Source organism: Engystomops pustulosus, chromosome 1 (genome assembly GCF_040894005.1).
Source record: "Engystomops pustulosus chromosome 1, aEngPut4.maternal, whole genome shotgun sequence".
In the NCBI taxonomy this organism is placed as follows: Eukaryota; Metazoa; Chordata; class Amphibia; order Anura; family Leptodactylidae; genus Engystomops; species Engystomops pustulosus.
In genome coordinates, this window is record NC_092411.1 from 155,727,985 (window position 1) to 155,742,865 (window position 14,881).

The following is a 14,881-nucleotide window of genomic DNA, read 5'->3' on the forward strand; positions in this document are numbered from 1 at the left end:
TCTGGGGAGAAAAAACGGAAACACAAATGAAAAAGAGAGAAGTCGTTAAGGGGTAAACAAGTGCCCACCATACTTAGATGGCAAGCAGTTTATAGACTATATTACCCTGTACAGCTTTGCTCAAGATATCTACTTTCACAGGGGGTTGTTTCCCTCTATAACTGGTGCTCTCAGAGATGCCACTCTAAGAGGTCTTCTGTGGTATATTGTTATGGATATGACTTAATTTTCTTATTATTCACATCCCCTCCAACATCACGTTTTACCAGACCTCGGAGAAAGCATATCTTGTACATTCCACATGAAAAGTACATGCATGTATAATTCATGTGCCGTGCCATTTACTATCTCTTTCCACTTTGCAGCTGCGAGTATATTACCAAACTAAGGTAAACCAATGCAAACTAAGTGTAATGCCTTCTGTATCTTAAACCCTTAACGACCTAGCCTTTTTTTGTTTTTTCATTTCTTTTTTTCACACCCCACCTGCATATTTAATATTTAATTTACTTATTTATTAAATTATTGCTTTTTTAATATTCCCTGACGTGTACTGGGAAGCGGAAAGAAAAAATCCAAATGCAGTGAAAATGGTGAAAAAACGCATTTGGACCGTTGTCTTGTGGGCTTGGATTTTACTGCTTTTACTTTGCGCCCCAAATGACTTTTCTACTTTATTCTTTGGGCCGCTACGATTACGAGGATACCAAATTTGTATAGGTTTTACAATGTTTTCATACATTTACAAAAATTAAAACCTCCTGTACAAAATGCTTTTTTATTTTGCCATATTCTGCTGCTAATAACATTTTCATACTTTGGTGTACAGAGCTGTGGGTGGTGTCATTTTTTGTGACTTTTGATGACGTTTTCATTGCTACCATTTTTAGGACTGTACAACCTTTTTTGACTTTGGACGCTATTTTCCGTTACAGGGTTGAACACCGTGAAAAACAGTTATTATATTTTGATAGATTGGGCATTTTCGGACGCGTGATATCTAATGTGTTTATTATTTTTTACAGTTTTTTTACTATAATTTTTTTCCCTCTTTTTTATTTTTACTATTTTTAAGACTCCCTAGGGTACTTTAACCCTATGTTGTCTGATCAATCCTATAAAATACTGTCATACTACTGTATGGCAGTATATGCAGATTTTCCTCCTCATTCATTACAATGTGCTGATAGCACGTTGTAATGAAGGGGTTAACACAAGTCAGCCTCGGGTCGTTGGAAGACCTAAGGCTGTCAAGGAGATCACCGCTCCCCGCTGATGTCAAGTTAACTTAAAAATCATAAAAAATTATTGGTATATATTACAACTTTTGTAATGTTAATCACAAATAAAACTATAAATTAAAAAATCCTTTAATAATTGTTAAGTATCAAGAAAATTAATGTAAAACAATTTAAGGTAGTGCACAAAAAATAAAGATATGGCTCTTAAACCACTACGTCTGCAACTATGCTAAATATCCCTGAAATTAAAGCTGTAAGGAGTTAATGGTGAAACCTCACAGAATATATTGAGCAATACATTTTGTGTGCCTTACATTATTACAAAAATAATTTCTTAGGCATATTTGGCTATGTAGTAGAAATTATGTTAAAGCATTACTAAAAGTAGTAACCTAGCAAACAAGGATCATTTAAAAAAACATTTATTGTTATCTGGACAACATTTGCATGATGAATCACATAAAAACTGGCAATGCATCTTTTACACATACTTCAGGAATATACAAGATTATGGCTGTCTGAAACTTTGGCCCAAGGTTTAAACAAATTCCTTACATATGAGCTGCACATTAATGTTTACAGCTGTTTAAGTAAAATGTATATCATTATTAAGCAGTTGTACAACATATGCATTTATGTTAATACCACAGAATTACATCAAGAATATCTAATTTACTACAACAAGATTTACAAAATGAAACCTACTCTAATCCTTGATATATTAGAGTGAAAGAAAAGCCTACATTGTCAAGTCCCAAATTTAAACAGTAAAGTAGTCTATAAATATACATACAAAAGAATTCAGCCAGCTTAGAAACCAATAATGCAATAGGAAGACAGCTTAGCACAAACCAGTCACAAATCTGCATAGTGATCTAATTGAATAAAACGTAGAAAAGCAGAGCAATAAGTGGTAGTAAAAGAAGACTTAAAACTGGAAAGCAATGAAAATAATCATGGCAAGCAGACTAATCAGATCAGAAAATATATTAAATACATCTTGCTTTTACCAATAATAAGGTCAAAGTACCGTTAATAAGAATGTAAATGCAGCAATTAATTATTTTTTTTGCTTTGCACATTTTTTATCGCCAGATATAAGTTTCAAACTGAATAGAAAATCACAGTACTTCCACACTGATGTCAGCTCACCAGGCTGTGACCTCTGTGAATTAGCAGGAGGGAGGAGCTGTACAGGAGCGCAAAGGTGGGGGCCAAGAGCTGAGCAGGCTGCAGCCCAGGCAAGTAACATGTTGTTTTGTGAAATGCATCCAAAAAGCCAATCCCTGGGAACTAACAGAGGATTCTGTCAGTGTGCAAGGCAAGTTATAACATACAATTATATTGTAATGCAAATGCTTATAAAAGGCAGAGAGGCATATTTGCAATACAGGTGGAAAGGGCTCCTGCAACCTGTCTTTAGTGAAAATTAGGTCCCTGGTAACAGGTTCCCTTTAATTCCCATTAGATAAACAGAGTAATTACTTCCCATTAACTTTGCCCACTTACACATCCAGCTTTTAGCTAATAATAGACAATGCTCAAGATTGAACTTGATGGACATGTGTCTTTTTTTAAATATATAAAATATGTAACTATGTAATTTAAATTAACCTCTACACAGCACCATCAGTGCTTTATATCATGCATCCTTTTATTAGGGATATGAGGCTGCTGGCTTTTTAAACATGACTTTTATTTTTATGTCTGAGGCTAAAGAGCTTCAGGGGGCATTAAGGAGAGCCCCTCCAGGCTCTGGTATTACACCCCCCACCTGAAGGACTTTGCTAGGGAAAGCCTAAAACTGCCTGAAAATAATCATAAATTAAAATGGAAATTTATAAAGATAACATTAATTTTTAAATTATAGGTTGAATAACATTGGTCTTTTCCTGCCACTGAGAAATAGTGCTTAAACATAGAACGACCGCTAGTGCAACGCCCTATAAATCTGGATTTATGACAATTTATGCTATTTTTTATAATCACTAAAAAGTCACTCCACTCCCCTCCTGGCGTATATGCTTGCAATTTTTTTGTTACTCAGCAATTATTTACAAAAAAAATCTGAGACCCTGCTGAGACAGATTTATTAAAGTACGAACGCCACTTTAAATCTGATGGACAGAAGACGTCAAAAAGCAGTCACAGAACTATTGCTAGGAGCAGCCCTAATGATAATTAACCCCAATACATCCAATATCCATTTTGTTTCACATCTGCCACTGTGTACAGAACTAATCATAAACATATAATCCGCTGACATTTCAAAGGAGGCTAATTTAAGTGCATGGTGGTTGCTGACATTTTTTGTTAAACCATTAGAGTAATAATATAAAACTCTCCTACATGCAGAATAAAATAATTTCTGTAAAGAGAAAATTGCAAAAGAGGCTTTAATTAGTAACTTCCAAAAAAAGAAAACATCAAAAGTAGACTGATTGTCTAAAGTGATTCATCCTTGGATCTTTAATTTGCAGACATTCACAATGTAAACAGCAGCAAAAGATTTAGAGCACAATCCATTATTAAGATTTGGAGCACAACAAGCCTTTATTAAGCTTTATATAATTTCAGAGATGTGGAAGATACTTTTCTGGAACAAACATTCCCTGCGAAAATCAAATATGTTGTAATGTATAAGAAATACATATGTAATGTATATGATATGTAAGAAGGATGATAATACCTAAAGATAACATGGAAACATAATTAATAGGCATACAACTGCCTACATTTACATGAGATGAGTGATGCCGGCATAAGTAAGAATTGGCCATGATGAATCATATGATGTCTCATTATTTCTACGTACGCCAAATAAATTGCCAGTTTATATGTCTGACAATGTTCTAAGTAAGCTATACATATTCTTTTTGTCTTAATTAAGTGTACAAGTGTTGGGGAAGTCAACTGTGATTGCGCTCTGCCAATGTGTAAAAGATATAGAATTTAATTGTGTGGATGAGGTAGAAATTATATATTTTGGTGAAAAGAAAGAATGTTACAGATAACTTTGAAGTTAGCAATTAAAAGAAACTGAAAAAAATGTGGTTATAATTGAATGGCAAACAACTCTATGGATAAGGACAGGTTGAAAAGAAAGAAGATATGCTAGAATTACTGAAACCACAAGCATGCCTGGAGACATTGTTGATATGTCCACTTGAGGGAGGGAGAGGGAGATTGTATTTAGTGGCAAAAAACAATACATTACACTTTAGAATGGCCTTGTAAATCACATCATTTATGTGTCAGTGTCTGTAGATGAAAGTGTATTATACAAGGCATAGTGTAAAGACTAGTATTTGAAAAATTGCGCAAAGCCACTTTGGCTTCACATTGATTTTGCTTCCTTAAGGAAGTTACATATGTATATCTGAATATTGGCTCTCAGCCTAGCTGAGCAGATCTACAGTAGTAGCAAGAAGATTCCTAAATATGGGGACAGTAAAAATTACATGGGTACTTATTTTTAAAGATGAAATCAGCTATCAAACTTTTCTCTGCAAAAGGCTGAAATGTACAATAAAAGCCATAGCATAAATACATGTGTTGAAGATTTAAAATCTACAATGTAAGTGACTTATCTGTGCAGTGCAGATTAATGCAGTTTGTGTCAGGATACGTTTAAAATCTATTGGCCTCATTCCTACTGTAAGGTGGCATATTTTTTGTTGAACTAATCCATGGCGGTTATATGCCACGCAGTCCTGGACTAAGTTTAGGATACACATACAGGTACTATTCAGATGTCTTTTAGTCCTGCAGGGCAACAGTAATAACCATTGTGATTTTTGTTATCAACCAATTCCTAATTTATTGCATAAACAAAATTATCAAAGTAAGAACGCATAAATAAAGCAGGCTTAAAAGAATCTAGACTCAAGATTAAATGGGCATGCTCTGTCAAACATTGCTGTGATTTTATTCTTTAGTAATATATAGACCAGAAACAAATGAAACCGAATTGTGCCCATAGGCTGAAGGCGACTTATTAGGCATAAGGAAGAGTGTTCTAAACATGTTCTTTAAAATGAAAAAAAAAAATCTGGTTAAAACATTTTTTTTATAATTTTGTCACACATTCTGGTGACAAATTGAGTGGAGAACCTGACTTTGTGTGATACCTAATATGAAAATGAACGGTCACCAAATGAAGAACATCTGAAATGAAAGAGGTCCCGATATTAAGATTCCCAGCAATCAGCTGTACTTCTGGGGACCTTATTACAAAAAATGGAAATAGAAAACTAAATTGTCAATAAAGTGACTGGTGTCATTACAATCAATGGGAAATGTAAAATCTCAAACATGTAGTGCAATACTTTTTGCTACTACAATGCTAGAGGCTTAAAGCATCTTACATCCCGAAGAACTGGGGAAATCTTTGTCTTGGTTACATGAAAACATATGGAACCTATTTGTACTTATAAATGCATCTGCCATTGCAAGTGGCCCATTTATAAATTTCATGTATTTTGTAAAAGCTGCATTGCACCTTAGCTTAAACTTCATGTTTAAAAAAAGGAGAAAAGCATATATATATATATATATATATATATAATAATGATTACTAGATTCATGCAGTACCAGTAGTGTCCTCATGGGCATATAAAGACACAAGTCAATACACAGGTCAGTAAATATTGTGAATATTATGGTGTTCGAGAGTCCTCTTACCGTACCTGACATCTTTATTATTATAATAACATTACAGTTTCTCATAATGAAAATTTTACAGATTTCCATATGGTTAAGCTCTGTAATCTATTTGTCTTCATACATCAGAAGATACCAACAAGTTGTTTTTGAAACTTTGTGAGTTAATAAGATCCTTGAAAACTTCTTAAGCTGATAAAGGAATATTATTATTACCGAAACCAACAATGCAACTTTTCACTCTCCATAGCATACACCACAAGATTCAGGACATGTGGTGGGTTCTATCTGTAGGTCAATCATCCTAGATGCTTTGCAACAAAAAGAAGCAAAAGAGTACAGTTCATGAAACCAGTAGAACGATACAATTATCTCCTTTAATGCATTGTGGTATACAATCCCCCCAAGCACTAAAGGTATATAAAAGACTGTCTTAGATTATGGATTTATCCAAGTCCACTTTCACTGGCAGTGGTCCGGCTTCCTCACTCTCTTCAGTAGGGCAGATGGTAACAGCCACAACAGGAGGTAGGGGAAAGGGTTCTGGCTTTTCCATGTCTTCCAGGTATTCTTTGTCTCCATTAATGCTTAGTGGCTATTAGAAGATAAACATAAAATAGGTTTACTTCATTATAGGTTATATTAGCTGAGCAATTACTTTACAATGGTGGTATAATATTACTTTAATTACTTTGTATGGTAACTTGTTCACTGAGCTCTACTTGTACCAAAACTCAGAGACAGTCTACTTTTTGGAAGCTTAAAGGGTTATTCCCCTTTCAGCAAATTAATGTCATTGTTTTCAAGATAAAAAAGTTATACAACCTTCCAATATACTTTCTGTATCAATTCCTCATGGTTTTCTAAATCTCTGCTTGCTGTCCTGCTATAGAAAGCTTCTATGTTTACTTCCAGTGGACATAAATCTGACCGTGGTCACACAGGTGCACAGCTCATTATAACACACAGCTCTGATTACTATATGATATAACGATCTGTGCACCTGTGTGACCATGTTCACATTTCTGTCCACTGGAAGTAAATGCAGAAGCTTTCTATGGAATGACACCAAGCAGAGATCTAAAAAACCATGAGGAATTAATACAGAAAGTATATTGGAAAGTTGCATAACTTTTTATCATGAAAACAATTACATTAATTTGCTGAAATGGGAATACCCCTTTAATAGTTTAAATATAAACTAGTGAGTTTAGAAGCCTTTAAAAGGGTTGTGTAAAAATGGTTGCCTTGAAAATTATTCTAAATAATTTAAATTTTTTTTTACAGAGAATAATATACAGCTATAATTTTTCAATCAGAAGACCAAATGCTTATTTATGCATAACAAACAGGACCGTTCTTATCCCCAAAGGAACAATACTGCTCCATTTTTAAATAAAAAAATCATTTTGTGTGTGTATAATACACATTAACTGTCTATATTCTGAGTTACCGTATATACTCGTGTATAAGCCAAGTTTTTCAGCACAAAAAATGTGCTGAAAAACCTCATCTCGGCTTATACACGAGTCAATAATAATAAAAAAAAATTAATACTCACCCTCCGGCTCTCGGAACCTCGGCGCGGGCTCCCGGTCCTCGGCGGCGGCTCCTGGTCCTCGGCGGCGGCTCCTGGTCCTCGGCGGCAGCTCCCGGTCCTCGGCGGCGGCTTCTATCTTCACTTGCCGGCAGTCGCGTCTATGACGTCATCAGCGGCGACACCGCCGCATCGCACTGTGCGCCCGTCGGCAGGTCGCATGGACGCGACTGCCGACAAGTGAAAATAGAAGAGAGAAGCCGCCGCAGAGGATCGGGAGCTGCCGCCGAGGACCAGGAGCTGAGGACCGGGAGCCCGCGCCGAGGTTCCGAGAGCTGGAAGGTGAGTATTAATTTTTTTTTTTATTATTATTAAGAGAGAAGCCGCCACAGAGGATCAGGAGCCGCCGCTGCCGAGGACCGGGAGCCGCCGCCGCCGAGAACTGGGAGCCGCCACTAAGCATCAAAGGTGAGTATCGCCGGAGGATGAGTATTAAGTTTATTTTTTTATTATTCGCTAGGCATACTGAGGGCAGGCTGCATACTTTTTGGGCAGGCTGTATACTTTTGGGGCAGGCTGTATACTTTTTGGGGCAGGCTGTATACTTCTTGGGGCAGGCTGTATACTTCTTGGGGCAGGCTGTGTAATACATGGGGGCAGGCTGATTGTATACTACTTGGGACAGGCTGTATACTACAGGGGCTGGCTGGTTGTATACTACAGGGGGCTAGCTGGCTGTATACTACACCCTTGGCTTATACTCGATTCAATAGGTTTTCCCAGTTTTTGGTGGTAAAATTAGGGGTCTCGGCTTATACTCGGGTCGGCTTATACTCGAGTATATACGGTAATTTCAAATAATATTTACTAATCATAAAAAGAAAGGGGTACTGTACGGTACCTGAGCCTTTATGTGTTGATCAGGGGCAGTCACCAAGCTGGCACAGCTAAGCCAGAGCATCACCATGATAGAAAGGAACAAGCAAGCAGCCAGAATCCACCGTGGCAATCCTGAGCGCCTGCAGAGAAAAAAAAAAATTAATACTAAGACTACTTTCATGAACTGTGAGCACATTGTCACAAGATTAACAGCGGATCCTGGGGCAATCGAAATTGTGTACAGCAGGACTGATAGAGACAGGTTGGAATTATATCTGTGAAATGCTGTATTTTTGTACAACAGTGAATTAGAGAAGGTGTTATTTTGTTATCCCTAGTATATTTAAGAATCTTGTCTTTGTGGGAATTACCCTTTAAGAACCAAGCTCATTTTCACTTTATGGACGTTTGTTTTTTCAAATCTGCCACTATATCTGGTAATAACTTTAGATTTCTAAAATCTATTAAGGGACACAGTGAACATTTAACAATTCAGGTGTTTCATGGAACTTAATTCACTTTGACTTGTGGCAGTGAAAAATTCACTTATTTCCAAAGAATGTTGCTTTGGCCCCTAAATATTTATTTGCACACGGTGTTAAAGAAGAAAACATACCCAGTGAATTGTTAGGGTATTTGTCCTAAGTATGGAAATGACTCACATGTGGTTGTAAACTGGTGTAGAGGTAACCAGTCAGGCTCCGAAGGGATGGAGCGCCAATTAGCTATTGGAGTTTTTGGATTACATTTTGGGTGTTTTGTCAGATTTTCATAGCCCCTGAGATAACAGAACAATAGAAACACCATTTCAGAAACTTAACCCCTCAAGGACTTTATCAAGGTTCATAATGAGCATTTTAGGCCACAAATGTTCCATTCATTTATTTGCTAGTAGTGTAGATTTGTACCATGTTAGCCATGGAGAGCAGAAGAAGAGTGAAGAAATCAGGCGATACCCTTTTGAGGCTAACTGAGTATATTTGATGGTGAGCTTTAGAGAATACTAGGTCTCTTCTTCAGACATGATGTTATGCATGAAACAGAAAATTCACAGTATTGTATGCACAATGCACAGTGATCATCAAAGTATATTAAAAAAAAACCCTTTAAAACAGATTGATGAAAACAGGGACATCTTATTTATGACAGGACAGCTATAAACAAACTAAAAACCTGTGAGCCGAGACCAGGCTCTAATCTGCTTGTGGCCTCCAGATCAGAGATAGGAGGTCATGAAGCTGGCATGAATGTTAAGGCCACTTTGTAAGGTGTTGAATCTTTGCATTAATTTATACTCCCATTCTTTCCTCTCCATCTGTGTCTTAAAATGTCCCATTAAAATAGTGATCTGCAAATCTTCCATAGTGTAGTCCTTTCTGGAGAAATGTGCAGCTACTGGGAGATCTTTTCTTTCATTTTTAATATCAGATCGGTGCGAGTTCATGTGCTGATGTAGAGTCTGGCCTGTGGTTGGACACTGTTGACACATAATAAGGTAGACAACATTCCAAGACCTGCAGGAAAAGGTCCGCTTGATCTTATGTACCTGCTGTGATTGAGGTACAGGTACATGGTCACCCGTGCAAATGAGCTGGCATGGTTTGCACCTGCTTTGCAGGCAGGGCGAGGTACCATTTTCTGATGGGGGTCTCAGGGCACTCCAGACAACAAGGTGTGTACCACAGTGTGCCAATCTTTTTATGGCTGAACTGGAAGGTGCTTACTTATCCACATGTACCACAAAACCCATGATCTAGCTCCGTTATATTGATGACATTCTGATCATCTGGACTGCAGATGATACACTTTCTGGATTTCACAGCACAAATAAAGACAGCCGCTTAACCACAACAATATTCCATTAAACCAACAGACCGAACAGCCTACCTGAGAAATTACAGCTTCCACCCCAAACATACCAGACAATCTATCATATACAGACAGGCTATACCCTACAACCTTATCTGTTTATACAAGACAGATCTGGAAAACACCTTCTGGAGCTCAGGTCTGAATTTCTCCAGTTGGGCTACATACCAAAAGTGACTGACAACCAAATAAGAAAAGCAGCAGCCATCAACAGAGACCATTTACCATTAACATCTAAGGAGACCCAACAAGGGGCCAGAGTGCCCCTAGTCAGGGCCGCCGATAGGGCAGTACAACTGGTACTGCCCTATGGGGCCCGGACTCTAAGACACTAGGGGGGGGGGGCCCGGCTGGTGGGGTAATATGCGGTAATAGTACGTCAAACTTCTGGCCCCGGCTCCTGAATGGAGCCGGGGCCAGAAGCTGCGGGTGTCGGCTATATATTATAGCCGACACCCTCCTCTAACACCCGCGATCGGAGATTTCTCCGATCGCGGGTGTTAACCCCTAACACGCCGCGGTCGCGCTGACCGCGGCGTGCTAGGGGCATTTAACAGGATTCGGACCCCCCCGCGGCGCTTACCGGGGGGGTCCCGCTGCTCTGATCGCAGCCCCGGGACTGCCGGTGCCCGGGGCTGCGCGATCTTCTTCCGGGTGCCGGGTCCGTGCCTCCTGGCAGGACCCGGCTGTGACACACTGAGCATGCGCAGCATGCTCAGTGTTTCACATAATACAGTGTAATACATCTGTATTACACTGTATTAGGTGAAGAATAGCTTGAACAAGTGATCAGTGGATCACTTGTTCAAGCTAACCTGTAAAAGTAAAGAAAAAAAAGTTAAAAACACTGAATAAACACAATTTTTAATAAAAATAATTAATTAAATAGAGTTAAAGTCCCCTAAACACAGACATTCCCTATACACATCTAATAAAGTAAAAATACCTGAAAATCACCAAAACCCCCCACATATTTGGTATCACCGCGTCCGTAACAATCTGTACAATAAGTCAGAAACATTATTGGACCCGTACGGTGAACGCCGTAAAAACAAAACCCGAAAAACTCGCCAAAAATATAAATTTTCATAAAATCCCTTTACAAAAATGTTCTAAAAAGTGATCAAAAAAAGTTATGTGCCCCAAAATGGTACCAATTGAAAGAACAACTCAACACGTAAAAAATAAGCCCTAAACTAGCTCTGTCAACCAAAAAATATTAAGGTTAAGTTCCCGAAAAGATGGCGATGCAGAAACAAATAAGATTTCCTCTGTATTAGTTTTTCTCCAGTAAAATTGTAAAAATAAATGAAAAACTATATAAATGAGGTATCACCGTAATCGTAGTGATCTATAGAATGAAAATATTATAGTATTTTTAGTGTATGGTGTACGACCCCCAAAATATACAAAAAAAAGAAACCCCAAATTGACAATTTTCTTTTCCTCCATACATTAAAGAGTTAATAAAATCTCATCGAAAAGCTATAGACCCACTTAAATGAAGTATTTGTAAAGTGCATCTCATGTCGCAAAAAATAAGCCCTTAAATGTCCAAATTGCCAAAAAAATAAAGATTGTATAGCCAATAAAAAGTGACAATGCATAATCTGCTCTGAATGGCGCAGCTCCCCCTCAATGCCCTGGCGTGTGCCCATACAGCAGGTTACCACCACATATGGGGTATTGTTATACGCGGGAGAGATGGGGGATCAAATTTTGAGGAGCGTTTTGGAATTTTATCCACTGAGAATTTGTACATTTTATGAAAAACACATTAATTTAGCCAAATAAAATGTAATTTCGAAATTGCATCCGATTTTGTTTTAACCCCTGTAAACCAATTAAAGGGTTAACAAACTTCATAAAAGTTGTTTTACGTACGTTGAGGGGTGTAGTTTCTATAATGGAGTAATTTATGGGGTTTTACTTTATTTAGGCCTCTCAAAATGACTTGAAACCTGAGCAGGTCCCTCAATAGCAGGATTTAGCTTTTTTTATGAAAATGTGAAAAATTGCACGTGACGTTCAATAGTATGACTCCTATTGGCAATCTACCAGAAGAGTGTGCCTTGTCGTAGCAACAGGCCTCAAACCCTGTTTGTGAAAGGTCACTGCGGGGGGCAGGAGGCTTGTTCGGTTTTGGGGTGTGTTGGGGCCCAGACACTTTTGCTGTATGGGGCCCCGAATTTCCTGATGGCTGCCCTGCCCCTAGTAGTCACTTACAGCCCACAACTGGCGATCCTACTTCATATTGCCAAGGAACTCCAGCGATTCTACATAAAGATACAAGACTAAAAGAAATATTCCCAGTCCCTCCTCTCCTGTCCTTCTGACAACCACCAAACCTGAAACAACTTGTTGTCCGGAGTGCCCTGAGATCAGCATCAGAAAATGGTACCTCGCCCTGCCTGCAAAGCAGGTGTAAAACATGCCAGCACATTTGCACATGTGACCAGGTACCTTTACCTCAGGTACATAAGATCAAGGGGACCTTTTCCTGCAGGTCTTCTAATGTGGTCTACCTTATTATGGATCAACAGTGTCCAACCACAGGCTGCTATGTTGGGGAAACATGCCAGAGAATTATGCATTAATTCAACACCTTAAAAAGTGGTCTTAACATTCATGCCAGCTTCATGACCTCCTATCTCTGATCTGGAGTCCACAAGCAGATATGAACCAGAGCTCTCTGGTCTCGCCTTACAGGTTTTTAGTTTGTTTATTGCCGTCCTGTCATAAATAAGATGTCCCTGTATTTATCATTCTGTTTTTAAATTTTTCAAATGCAGTGAATTTTCATGCATAACATCATGTCTGACGAAGAGAACTAGTATTCTCGAAAGCTTCACCATCAAATATACTCAGCCTCAAAAAGGTATCGCCTGATTTCTTCACTCATCCTCTATTCATTTTTTCGGCAGAGATGGTAAAAATAGGATCTACAAGCTATGCGGAGCACCAAATCCTGGATTTATCTCTATTAACCTCTAGGATGGCGGGGTGTACATTCTTTGGAACTCAAATCTCATCTCTTTTCCTCATAAATGCTAAATCTATGGTGTACTTTGATGTAAACTCACACAATTTTATAAATTACTCTTTTTGGAGCAGCATACATGCTATAAAATGTTTCTTTTTTTAATGAATATTATCATTATTATATTATATTATCCTGCTTATTTTTTGCAGGATGGGATGAACTTTACACTGATACTATATTGGGGTGCTAACACCTCAGTGTTAAAAAAACTATTAACCCTTTTGTGGGGGGTACAGAAAATTCACTTCGTAGCACAGATAACATATTACTAATGTTCTATTGGTTACGTGATACCCCATTTTCATAGCCATTTTATGTTTGAGTAGTTTTGCAGAGTAAAAACTCACTTGTTTTTATGTCGCCATCTTGTAAGAGACGTTACATTTTTATCCTTTTGTTGGACAAGTTGTACTTGTTTTGTATAAATTGTATTATTTCTGGGTAAATGTGACTTTTTGATCTCCTCTTTACCTCTTTTTGGTGAGATAGGTAGGTAGTTACAGCTTGTACAAAAAAAGACTGGGTTGCCATGGAGACAATTGGCCAACCACGTGGAGGAGAGGTGAGCAAGCCTTATTGATCAAACAAATAGACATTGCTATCCTGGCTGTTAGTGCAGGGGCCCAGCTGTCACAGACAGGACTCTGCTTCTGATCCCAAGCATTCCTCTGCTAATACATTTACATTGGGATGTGGCAGCTAACAGCATGTATGGCAGAATGTGTTAAGGGGTAAAAGTATCCCTACTGCTTTGTTATCTGCTTACTGGCCAATTAGATCCAGCCACTGGTGATTTCTATAGCTGGGTTTGTTGAAAGGTTTGATCAACTTTAGGGTGTTGAATGAACCTTACTTTGACATGCAGCCTAGAAAATCATGCTCTGACTGTGGAGTCTCCATGTGGGGTAACTTATGTTTCACTTTGGACTCTTTAACTGAACTCTTCTCCATTTTATCACGTGTACCTAAAAATAAATAAAGTAAAATACGTAATAAAAGATAAATCTGTAAATAAAACACACAAAAAATAAAATGCTCATGAAAACCATTTTCTTAGGGCATATTCACTTCATATTTTGCCCTCCACTGAGAATTCCATGGATAGTGTGGGGTAGTTTGAATCACCTATGGGTGGCACAAAGCAATCAGTGAATGGGGTACAAATCCTATTGACATTTGGCAGAAAAATCAGCATCAACAATTTTCTTGCCCTTCACATCACAACTTTCAATTTGTGTTCTGCTTAAGAAAAGTTATCTTCTGAAATAATCAACATTACTGTGAAATGTATATATACAAACATACACTGTTCAAAAAATAAAGGGAACACTAAAATACCACATGCTAGATTTCAATGACTAAAATATTCTAGTTGCATTTCTTTATCCATTACATATTAGAATGCTTTGACAACAATAACACATAAAAATAATAAATCAAAATGAGTATTCCATGAAGGTCTGAACATGGAAAGAGAATCAAAATCGAAGTGGAAAATCAAATTTCAGGCAAATACAACAAAGTTGAAGTGCCTCAAGAAACGGAAATGTAGCTTAGTACTGAGTATGGCCTCCACGTTCCTGTATGACCTTTCTACTATACATGCTTCACATGAGGAGTGAGAATGTTCTCCTGAGGGATCCCGTCCCA

The 14,881-nt window shown here is 37.9% G+C and overlaps 1 protein-coding gene across 1 annotated transcript in view; it reads right to left on the reverse strand.

The window, feature by feature from the left end:
* Positions 1 to 1,647: 1,647 nt before the first annotated feature.
* Positions 1,648 to 14,881, reverse strand: part of TMEM59L (transmembrane protein 59 like) — a 47,031-nt gene continuing 33,797 nt past the window's right edge. Inside the window, exons 6-8 of the mRNA XM_072112423.1 lie at positions 14,085 to 14,196; positions 8,342 to 8,459; positions 1,648 to 6,498 (exon numbers count right to left, since the gene is read on the reverse strand). Coding sequence (XP_071968524.1) covers positions 6,337 to 6,498; positions 8,342 to 8,459; positions 14,085 to 14,196 — 392 coding nt within the window. The 3' untranslated portion in view covers positions 1,648 to 6,336. The remainder of the gene's footprint in view (positions 6,499 to 8,341; positions 8,460 to 14,084; positions 14,197 to 14,881) is intronic.